Here is a 12129-nt window from a genome sequence, read left to right as displayed (position 1 = left end):
GTGAAATGAGCCAGAAGACACGGCAAAGTAATTTTGCTTCATGATAACGCACCATCACACACTTCAAAACCAGTTAAAGACACGTTAAAAGATCTTGCCTGGGAAGTATTAACCCACCCACTCTATTCACCAGACCTTGCTCCTTCAGATTACCACTTGTTCCGATTGAGGGCACACGCACTCTCTGAGCAGCACTTCAAAATGTACGAAGAAGTGGAAATTTGGTCTCTGAATGGTTTGCCTCAAAACAAGAAAAGTTCTATTGGGACCTTACCCATAAATTACCTGAAAGATGGGGGAAATGTATAGCTAGTGATGGACATTACTTTGAATAAAGCACTTTTGATGTTTCTCTTGAAATTATCGTGTTTTCTTTGATTACAAAATCCGCATTATTAACCGGTACACCTGGTATACATATATGCATACAAGTTCATTGGTTGATCACTTCCATCCCTTCCCTGTCTTCCCTCTGAGGTTCAACATTCTGTCCATTGAATTTTTAGAGAGAGTGGAAGGTAGGGGAAGAGACAGAGAGATAGAAACATCGATGCGAGAGAAACACATCAACTGGTTGCCTCCTGCATGCACCCCAACCAGGATCAAGCCTGCAACCGAAGTATGTGCTCGTGACTGGAATTGAACCCAGGGCCCTTCATTCTGCAGGCTGGCACTCTATCCACTGAGCCAAAATGGCTAGAGCCATACTGTTCCCTTTTTAAGAGAATTTAAGATTGTAACTCTCAGATTTCCTCATTTGTGCTTATCATGAAATGTACCTAACTAGATTAGGTCTGTGTTTCTTTTCTTTGAAAATAAATGTTGAGGTACATTTCAAATAATAATAGAAAAATATAAGGAAATTTTAGCTATTTAAAATAGATCACCTCTGCTAAAAGTTATTATTTTTTTTTTTTATTGCTTAAAGTATAAAAGTTATTCTTGTTAGCAAAACTAAGATTAAGAGAGTAATGCTTATTAGGGTATACATATAATAAATTATACAAATAAGTATAATTTTTATTATAGCTTTAAAAAAGTAGAGGTAGAAAATGTTTTTATGAGGAGAAATTGGCTAGGATTAAAAATCTGTTATCTCTAATCGAGATTACCTTTAAACTCTTAAATTTCTATATTAATTACACCTAACAAAAACTTCAACTCATATTCAATTAATAATAGATTCTTCCAAAGTACTATGTTGGCTGAATTTTTAAAAAATCAATCCTTTTAGCTTCAATAAATATGCCTAAATATTTAAAGTTACAGAATTTAACTAATGGGCAAACTGTACTTTCAATTTAACAAAATTATAAATAAACATAAATCACAGTGGAAAATACATATTAAAACATACTAAAAACAACAACTTTGAATGCCAAAATACTATATCAAAAATAAAATTAACTTTAGCAGTTAGACACAATTTTACGAAAATAGTTTTAATGAGTCCACCAACCTAGTATTTAGATGAGGTTCCAATATTTCCCGAACATGCTCAGGAAATTTCCTCCACAATTGGTGACCTGGGCTGTCGGTCGGCATCTCTCTACAGTCATAAATCGAAAGTAACTCCTACAAATGCATATTTTACATTTTTAAATCTCTAATAAAGATGGTAAACCTTTACATTCACTAACATTCCACATATGATAGTTATAAATAAACACAGAAAGATACACAGAATTATAAAATGGGGTTATGGACCTGCTTAGGACATTTATTTCAGTGCTTAGAACCATTTAGGTGACTTATTCAAGGTCACAAAGCTGTGGTAATATTTGAACATTAAGTTTATATTTTATATATAATATGTATTAAAATATAAAATTGAGAGGTATTTGGAAGAAAAATATCGAAATTTCCTATATCTGCAAAAGTATAATTCTTAGAATTTAACCATTTTTGAAATTTTTGCTTGTTGTATATTTATTTTTAATTTATCACCATTTCTGAATTTTAATGAAAGCAACTAATAATCCCAATTCAAAAATTCACAAAATATCTCAAATTCTAGATATAAAATATTGAGCTTAAACTTTTTAAAAAATAAGATGCAAATGTTAAAGATCAATTTACTATTCAAGCCCAGGAATTAAATGTTTATATTTTACCTTCCTGAAAATAAAATTCTTGGGATTTTATACATGAAGAAAAAAATCTTTTATCTCTAATATCAATCTTCAAAACTAGACAAATATGTTAGTGTTTTGTATCTTCCATTATATATTACTCTTTCTTTCAAACTCCATTAAAAATGACCATACGCATAGCTTTATCCTAATACTTACAAAATATAAGCATTATATAGCAAAATGTATTTTATATTTAGTATTTTTAAATTAAAGTAAGGAAATATGTGAAAAGTCCAAATACAGAAATATCCCAAACTCACTTTCATTTAACTTTAAAGTGTTATAAAAATTTTATTTGAAGTCAGCTTTTTCTTATGTTTGGCAAAGTTGCTTTAGCTCACAGAAACTCTCTTCATCAACCTTCAGTGACAGACTTACTAATTCCCTGACTTTTGGGTTTCAGGACCATTTACACTGAAAAATGCTAGCATATTTACAATTGCAGACCTTGCCTCATATTTCATTGAGAAAACAGAAGCAATCAGCAGAAACCTCTACAACTTCTATCTTCATATCTACTCAACTAGGCAATATCAGTATCACTGCCCACATGCTCTTTTTCGCTTGTTACTACAGATGGATTGTTTTTCTTGTTAATTAAGGTTACTTATCCCTTTCACTTCTACACTAGTTCCACATCTCTTTCCGTACTTAAAATAGCATTACATTATCTCCTTCATCACTTTACTCCCTTCTGCTAAACTGTTCCCAAGCAACATATAAGCATTGTTATTTCCCCCACCTTTACTCATTCCCCAGCCACTCTCATTCTTCTACACTCAAGAGTTTCTGTAATTTCTATAATTCCCCTCTTCCCATATGTTCTTTAAAATACTCTAACAAGGCTTTCTACACTCCACTGAAACTGCTCTAATCAAGGTCATCAATGACATTTATGTTACGACAGCCAAGTCAATTGTCAATCCTGTAATCAGCATTTAATACAGTGAATCACTCCATACTTTTTGAAACACTTCTTTGTCTTCCAAAACACATTATTCTACCTTACTGGCAATTCCTTCTCAGTTTTAATTGTTCCCTCCTCTTCTCACTGACCTCTCATTGTCCAGATCTCAATTACTAGAACCGGTCTATCAATATTCCCTCTCTTGATCATCTCTTCCAGAATCATAGTTTTAAGTACCATCTCTATAATAAAGCTCCAAATACTTATCTGTAACAGAGACCTCTCACCATGAATGCTAGACGTGCATATCTAACAAAAAAAAAAAAAACCTTCTAATTGAAAAAAAAAAAACATGAAAAAAGAAAGCCACACTGAAAAAGTATTTATTACATGTATGGTAGACAAAGGGTTAATTTATATTATATCCAAATAGGTCTTACATATCAATTAAAAATATACCAATTACCAAGAGAAAAATGGGAAAAGAGCTAGAGGAAATTCATAAAAAAGCAATAAACCTATAAAAGATGTTATACCTCTCTCCTAATTAAATGGAAAGTAAAATAAAATGGTAGCATTTTTCATCTGTCACACTGGTAAAAATTTAAAATTTTGATAAAAAACATTTGTCAAGGGAATAGAAACCGGTGAAACTTTTTTTTAATAAAGCTCTGAACTTGCTCTGAGACATTTTAATTTCTGGGTATTTATATTATTAACATATTTACTCAAAGTGCTCAAAAATATAAATATGTTCTCTAAATCATTTTTTGTAAAAGCAAAACATTAAACATAATCTAAATGTGTTAAATATATTTCTTAAATAAATGTATATTCATAATGAATAATAAGTCATTGAAAAAAAAATGAATTGTACTGACATGGAAATTACCCAAGAAAGACTGTTAAACACAAAAGTAAATAAAATTACAGAATATCATAAGTAATATGATCTCCTTGTTTGTTAGAGAAAATATACATATTTATATAGAGAGATAATTTTTCAAAATACCTATAATAATCTGTTGAGAGGGTACACTTCTGTACTCTGAACTTTTTATTATGAACTTGTATTACTTTAATAACAAAAATATTAGTTAAAAAAATAAGAGTTTCCAAAGTACAGAATTACAAATTTCTTACTAATAGCCAGTAACATAAAGTCAGTAATGACTATATGCACTCTTACTTGAATGGCATAAGCAGCAGAATCTTGAGCTCGGCTATTATCTGCATATGCAAGGTAAGCCCTTGTCAGTTCCATCAATAATCCATAGGCAAAACTCGAATCTTCTACTCCAGTCTCAATAAAAACAAGAAAAAAATCAGATAGTTTGTATAAATTTTTCTAAACTGTATTATATCTTCCATGGTGAATTTAAATTAGAAAAGGAAAGACTAGTAAGGTAAACTAAATTTGGTAGTAAGGCCAAAATATAATCTGTAGCGAAGACGTTAAATCAAAGGCGTTAAAGGCTATTTATAAGATATATTAGAATCAACTTTTACATAACTCCAACAATTTGTGGGTTTTGTCTTTTTAACACTTAGAAAGAAAGTTTTAAATATGTCATTTCCTGGAAAAGCTCCAAAAAATAATATGCACCAATATGTTAAAAGTTCTGTTTAATTTCGTTTTATAGAATTTCGCAGTCATTTGAACTCAGAAACTTTTTTATACACACACTCTTAGAACACTCTGGGAAATTAGTTTCCCATGGAAACACTCAGCAATAAGTGTAAAAATAGTAATATTTACGTAATTAACGCCGTGATGACCAATCACAATATAACTTGTGTCTGCACTTAGATTAACTTAAGAAATGTTAAGGTCTGAAAGCAATGTAGAGTTTTAAAATTACTGAAATTAATGTAAGTGCAGATACAAGTTATATCATGACCAGTCAGCAAGGTGCTAAGTTTTAAGTATTTGTCAAAAATAGATTAGGAAGTTTATTAAAAAGAACACAGCACACTAAACTGGGCTCAAACTTTACTTTTTTGGCTGAAGATCTTTACAATAGTATTAAGGAATAAAGTCAGAAGTTACCTAAATTGCCTAGTTTAGATCAAGTTAGCTAAGAATAAACTGAATAGTTCTTTGTAAATGGAACATAGAAACCTCAATAGGGCAGAGAACTCTTCTTGTCATTCCAAATTACCATTACTTACCACAAATGTAAAATCTTTTCCTTGGGTTTCAGATGTTGAAAAATCTAGTCGACCTGGATCTATTGCCCCCAACTCCCCTAAACATTCCCCACAGAGCAACCGAGCTTGAGAGTTTGCATCTTGGCAACCTTTCAAAAGCACTGTCACCAGCTGTGAGATAACAGGTTCCACTGTCTCACTATCTGTTGCATATTTTATTAGTTTTTCCTAAAATAAAAAGAGAAAGTTTACACATAGTCCTACAAACTAGTATATTTTCCTAACTAGAAAACTTTAAAAGATTAAGGAATATCTGACATAAATATTACAAAATTAAATTCTCATATCTGTAGTCTTTTTAGGTAGTTTTTGATGAATTCACATAATATAGTTCACAATATGTTCCAAAGTATTAGAATCATTAAGTGTTTGAAAATTGTAATCATTAATCCATTAAACAGTTACTATTGGTACATCAGTATAACTGAGTATTATTACATCAGCATAAAAAAAAATAACTAAGACAGTTCTTATCCAAAGTTCATAACCTAATGGGAAATAAACATGTAAACAAATACTTAAAATATCATATATGTACAATAACAAATATATTTACAAGGTAAAGAAGTAATGAAGAAGAAGAAAAAGAACTCAGGATAGTCAACAGATATTTCAGCAAATAAATTAAGGAGGAACAGCTATTAGTTAAAATCAGAAGACTGAAAAATATATAAAAAACTACTAGAGAAGTTAAAAAAGATAGGGGAAAGGGTTCTGTGAAAATGATCTTTTAAAAAGAGGTAGGAAGAAAGATTAAATACATGTTGGTTCAAATAATTCTTTTTCATCTACCTCTATAGGATGCTGTAATTAAAAAAATGTTAAAAAGAGATTATTCTAAAGCCAGTTAAGGGTTAGATATTGTACTTGTGTGACCACTTTATTTTATTTTATTTATTTTTATTTATTTTTTATTTTTTTTGTTCTGTGACCATTTTAGATACTTCATTTATATAATTTTCTTTCTAGCAAAAGTCAAGCATATATGAGCATCTCAAATTCTATGTTAAAACTGATTCAAATTAGAGTAATATATTTCAAAAGAAAAAAGAAGTTTTATCTCATCTAGAATCTTCAAAATGCAATCACTTAAATAACATTACAACTTAATTCAGATATAAATACATAAAAAGAGGAACCAATAATCAACAAATAGCTAATATAAAAATTAGACATTCATTTATTAAAATTAGAAAACAGGAAAATAACACTTTGGTTGACAAAGATAAATGCAGTTCATATTCAAGATAAATTATGAAACACTAAATAAAAGATGATTTAAATGATATATAATGAAATACTACTCAATCATAAGAAAAGATGAAGTACTGCCATTTGTGACAACATGGATGGATCCTGAGAATATCATGCTAAGCAAAATAAGTCAGATAGAAAGTCAAGAACCATATAATCTCACCCATATGTGGGATAAAAAACTGAAAACAACAGATGAACAAATGAGACAAACAAAAACTCATAGACTCAGACAACAATATAGTGATTACCAAAGGGAAGGAGAGTGGGGATTAGTAAGGGGGGGAAGGGGGTCAAATATATGGTGATTGAAGGAGATTTAACTTTGAGTGATAAACACAAAGCAATATACAGACGATGTATTATAGAATTGTACACTTCAAACCTATATAATTTCAGTAACCATTGTAACCCCAATAAAATTAAAAATTATATATAGGTATATAAATATATATCTCCTAAGTCCTTAAAAATGTTTTTTTTTAATATATTTTATTGATTTTTTACAGAGAGGAAGGGAGAGAGATAGTTAGAAACATCGATGAGAGAGAAACATCGATCAGCTGCCTCCTGCACATCTCCTACTGGGGATATGCCCGCAACCAAGGTACATGCCCTTGACCGCAATCGAACCTGGGACCTTTCAGTCCGCAGGCCGACGCTCTATCCACTGAGCCAAACCGGTTTCGGCCTTAAAAATGCTTTTACCCTACTTCATACTATGTTAGAAAAAAATGGGTTTTATTTTTCTGCAAAAAAAATGTTGAATTCCAAAAGAATTTTTAAAATGACTAGTATGTGCAATGCATCTACTAATATTTAGACAAGCTTTTTAACATATGGATGCAATTGTGTAATTTTCCAAATGTTTAACAAGTCGTTAAAACAAATCCATGGACACTCCAATTATTTGAAATGTCATTTTTATCATATCCTAAAAGTCCATATACACTTGGTTCTATTTCAGGACTTCCTATTCTTTCCTACTGATCTGTTTATTCATGTACCAGTATCATCCTATATAATAGAAGAGAAACATGTAAATTGCCATCCCTCCGCTACGCTCACCAGCCAATCAAGAGAGTATGCAAATTAACCCAACAAAGATGGCAGGTTAATTTGCATATGCAGGCACCGAGCAGCTTGGGTCCCGGGAACATCCTTGGTACCCAGGCCGCTCCTACCCTGTAGGCCCACACATAGGCCCTGAGCAGCCGGGGTCCTAGAACGCCCCCAGCCACTCTGGGCCTACGGGAGCAGGCCCCAAGTGGATGTTCCCACCCCGTGTCTGCTTCCGTGTGCGCCAGCACCAAGCGGCGGTCCGGGTCCAACGCCTCCCCACGATAACGGGGCGAACAGGCCAGGCATCCCCGCGATCAATCGCAGGGTGAACAGGCCAGGCCAGGCCTCTCCGCGATCGATCGAGGGGCGAACAAGCCAGGCCAGGCCTCCCTGTGATCCCAGGCGAAGAAGCCGCTCTGCTGACCAGCCTGCGCTATGGACCTGTTTGGGTGAGTGGCATGGAGTCTGGGGCCTCTAGGCTGCAGCCACGGGAAGTCTCCCTCTCCCCACAGTTAGGAGCACCAGCCCACGTCCACCCAGTGGCCTGGTCCTGACTGCGGGGGTGAGTTCCTGCAGGCTGGGGTTTGATCCCTAGGCATTAGCAGTAGGAGACCAGTGCCTTTGTTATTGATGTGTGTCCAGGATTTAATTGGACAATTGCCCAGCGGTCCCGGCTGCCAGCTTAGCAAATCTTTTAGGAGAATTCTGTCTGGGTTCCCTGAAATTCCTTCAGCCTCCCCACTACTCTCACCTCTGTAAAGGCGCAGAACAAGTGAGGCCCCTTAAATAAAAATCAGAGGTCTCCAGCAACAGTGGGCCTCTCTCATCACAGTCATTTGGACTGGATGGCATTTGAGTATTTATCCAGGCACCATGACAGGGAACACACAAGCTCAACTCATGATCTCTGCCCTTAAATAATTCACAATCGATGCCGGGGTCCAACCCCAGCAGGTCCAGGGGTCCCCTAAGGTGTGGACGGAGTCGGCGAAGAAGGAATGACACGGAGACAGCGTTCAGTTGATCAGCAGCCTAGCCAGGATCTCCAGGCAAGTTCTGGTCTCGATCTCCAGAGAGGTTCTGCTTAGGATCTCCAGCCAGGTTCTGTCCAGGTTCTCCAGGCAGGTCCAGTCACCAGGTTCTAGTCAGGCTCTCCTGCCAATCTCTGCAGTCAGGTTCAGTCCAGGATCCCCTGCCATGCTCTCTCGCCAGGCTCCGCCTCCAGGCTCCGAGGCCAGTCCCTGTCCAGGATCCTCCGGCATGCTCTCGCCAGCGAAGTTCTTCTGTCTCTAGAGAACGTTCTGTGTAGGTTCTGTGCCTAGGCTCTGTCTCTCTTGGTCCTGTCTTCCAAGCCCTGTGTCCTTAGTTCTGTGTTCTGAGTTCTAAGTTCTGTTTTTTGTTGTTTTGTTGCATCTGTATTTATACCAGTTGATTCTAATCCTGTCAATTTCTATTACAAAGGTTAGGGCGTTTCTTATCTCCATTCCAGGGAGTAAAGATTATGTAGCTTAAGCATGATTGTTTGCAGTTAAAATGATTAACTACCCGCCTGGCACTTAGTTAAGGAGTTTCATCCCCTCCCTAACTTCAGGGGAAAATCCCTACCTGGGGATTCAACCTTTCTCGGAGAGGTGACCTTGGTTAAAACACAGCGCCAAGAAGGTGAGCAAACATATTAAGAACAGTATGCCATATATGCCAGGTCCCTTGAAACAGCAAGGATGGACTGGCTCCCAGCAACAATCTTATTAGAGCGAGTGGATGATAAAAGCACAGTAATGACATCAGACTGTAAGGCAACAATACAGAGAGGAACAAAGGCAATTGCTAGGATGATTTTCCAACAATTAGTACAAAAGTATGTGCTGTGAATTAAATAAAAAAAATATGTGTGGAAGTAGCTGCTTCATGAGTATGGGATCCCTTCCTATTTTAAAGAAAACTGAGTTCCATGTGAACTGTGTACTATGCTATGATATCTGAGGCACAGGACAAGGGAGGCCCTAAGTGTACTATGCTTTGATATTTGAGTCATTCTTTATTGTTCAATGTTATTTCTGCATGCCTCAATTTTGAAATAGTTAAATTACTAGAATAATACATCTAGCTATAAAATATTACTAGAAGATCAAATGATCCGTTAACATTTATTGTAATTTTCAATAAATGAACACAATCTCTGGAATGCTAAAGTGATAGATATTATAGAAATATTCAGATAGGGAGACCTACAGGCTTGATTACAAGTGAGGCTTACTATCACAACTCAAATTTATTGCTTAAAAAAAAAAAAAAAAAAAAGCAGGGAGCCAACTAGAAACTAAACCCAATATAAGCCCTTGAAGGGCAAATGTAAATTGGATAAGCTTTGCTATTACAAGAGCAAGAAGATAAAATTCAGATGCAAGAATGAGAAGCACATTGCATCCACTCTAAGTTGCTGTTAAAGAAAAAGAATGATATACTATGAAAATACTTAATACAGACTGTAAAGAGATTTGTTCAAAGAGGATTTCCTAGTGTAGGTGGTATTTCAGTTAATTTTTTTAAATGTGAAGAGGTTAGCTAGATAAGAAAAAGGTGTAGGGGTCCCAAATTGCAGAGGTTGCAGACGGAGCTGAGGGAACCCCCACCCCTGTGCACGAATTTCGTGCTCCGGGCCTCTAGTCTTATATAATAAAAGGGTAATATGCAAATAGACCGAACTACAGAATAACCAGAACGCCTGTGGCCCCTCGTTCCAGCCGGCCCTGCCACCCAGTGGGAACCCCGACCCCGATTGGAGACAGGCACACCAGAAAACAGCCCATGGGCCCTCACCCTGGTGGGCCCCACCGCCTGTCCCAGTCAGCCTGCTCCCAATGGCCATCAGGGCAGGCCAGCTGGACCCCACCAATGCAAGAATCCGTGCATGGGGCCTCTAGTTATATTATAATTATGGAGGTTACAGAGTATATTAACCCTTTTTGGTCCAACCTCCAGGCTGACTCGACAGACCAGGCGCTAGGAGCACGTCCAATGTCGAGCAATAAGAACATTAAAAAGTTCAACATTCATTCCCGTCAATTAATTTGGACCAGACTGTTTGAATTCCAAAAATAACATTGGACACAAAAGGTTAATATCTGATAGGCTGCTGAACTCTCAAAGCTGTTCTTTATTTTTTTTCTGGAGTTTTCGTAGCTATTTTTACGTTTGTTTTTCCATATAAACATTAGAATAAACATTTCTAGTTGAAAAAAAACAAAAAACTTGGCATTTCTTTGGGATGGCATTCAGTAGAAAGTATTAAAATCTTTATAATATTGTGCATAACCATCCTGACCGGTATTCCTAAGTGGTTAGAGCATCAGAGCACGGATCGAAAGGTGGCAGGTTCAATTCCGATCAAAGGAATATTCTTGGGATGTACATTCAATCCGTGACTCCAGTTGGTGCACATGTAGGAGGCAATCAATCGATTTCTCTCTCTCACATCAATGTTTCTTTTTCTCTCTTTCTCCTTCACTCTCTCTCTCTCCCTTCCTCTCTGTCTCACTCTCCCTGCTTCCTTCCTTCCAACCTCCCTAAAAATCAATGGGAAAAAATATCCTCACGTGAGGATTAACCAAAAAATAAAAATAAATAAATAAAATAAATCTGCTACATTTTTGTCTTTAAGGGATATTTTAAAGTTTTCCTCTTATTGGCTTATATGTTTATTGGGGTGCTTATTTTTAAGTACATTATCTTTCTCAGTTACTACTATCAATTGGGTGTTCCAACAAGTCTTCTATCCAGTTATTGCTTGCTATGATGATTGATTTTTATATCCTCATACAATACTGATTTAGTTTGTTGTCTGAAATAGTGTTAATATAAATTCTCTAAAGTTTTCAAAGTATATTAGTATATCATCTGCAAATAGAGTTTTGCGTCTTTTCCAATTCATGTGCTTCTGATTGCTTTTCTCTTGTCTAAATTCATTTCTCAATGTAAATGTTAAGTATTAATAGAGTCGCCATGACCGGTTTGGCTCAGTGGATTGAGCGTCAGACTGCAGACTGAAAGGTCCCAGGTTCGATTCCGGCCACGGGCATGTACCTTGGTTGGGGGCACATCCCCAGTAGGAGGTGTGCAAGAGGCAGCTGATCAATGTCTCTCTCTCGTCGATGTTTCTAACTCTCTATCCCTCTCTCTTCCTCTCTGTGAAAAATCAATAAAATATATTTTTTAAAAAATAAAAATATAAATAAATAAATATTAGTAGAGTCAATAAGCAATCTTACTTGTAGTGGGAGTGCATCTATTTCCTCCTTAAGTATCTGTATCTGTGTATATATATGCATATACGGACATATATGTATAATGCATACAATTATAATACAGTAAAGCCTCAATTTTGTGGACTTCGATTTAATACAATTCACATTTAAGGGACAAAATTTCTGATCCATATGTGGTATATGAAAATTAACACCCTGACACATATGTAATACCTTAATCAATAAAAAAAAACAAGGCAGACACAGCGGAATCTCATAGCCAGTTAGCCTGGAGGTCAAATCACCCCCGGTATTG

The 12129-nt window shown here is 35.5% G+C and overlaps 1 protein-coding gene across 6 annotated transcripts in view; it reads right to left on the bottom strand.

The window, feature by feature from the left end:
- Positions 1-12129, bottom strand: part of ATR (ATR serine/threonine kinase) — a 186760-nt gene that overhangs the window by 87425 nt on the left and 87206 nt on the right. For all 6 annotated transcript variants that reach the window (XM_059688266.1, XM_059688268.1, XM_059688267.1 and 3 more), the window contains 3 exons: positions 5215-5421; positions 4232-4345; positions 1460-1575 (listed from right to left, as the gene is read on the bottom strand). In XM_059688266.1, the coding sequence (XP_059544249.1) occupies positions 1460-1575; positions 4232-4345; positions 5215-5421 (437 nt within the window). The remainder of the gene's footprint in view (positions 1-1459; positions 1576-4231; positions 4346-5214; positions 5422-12129) is intronic.

The sequence above is a fragment of the Myotis daubentonii genome, chromosome 3, assembly GCF_963259705.1.
Source record: "Myotis daubentonii chromosome 3, mMyoDau2.1, whole genome shotgun sequence".
Lineage (NCBI taxonomy): Eukaryota > Metazoa > Chordata > Mammalia > Chiroptera > Vespertilionidae > Myotis > Myotis daubentonii.
Note: the sequence above shows the minus strand (reverse complement) of the source record. Positions and strands in the feature narration are given on the sequence as shown.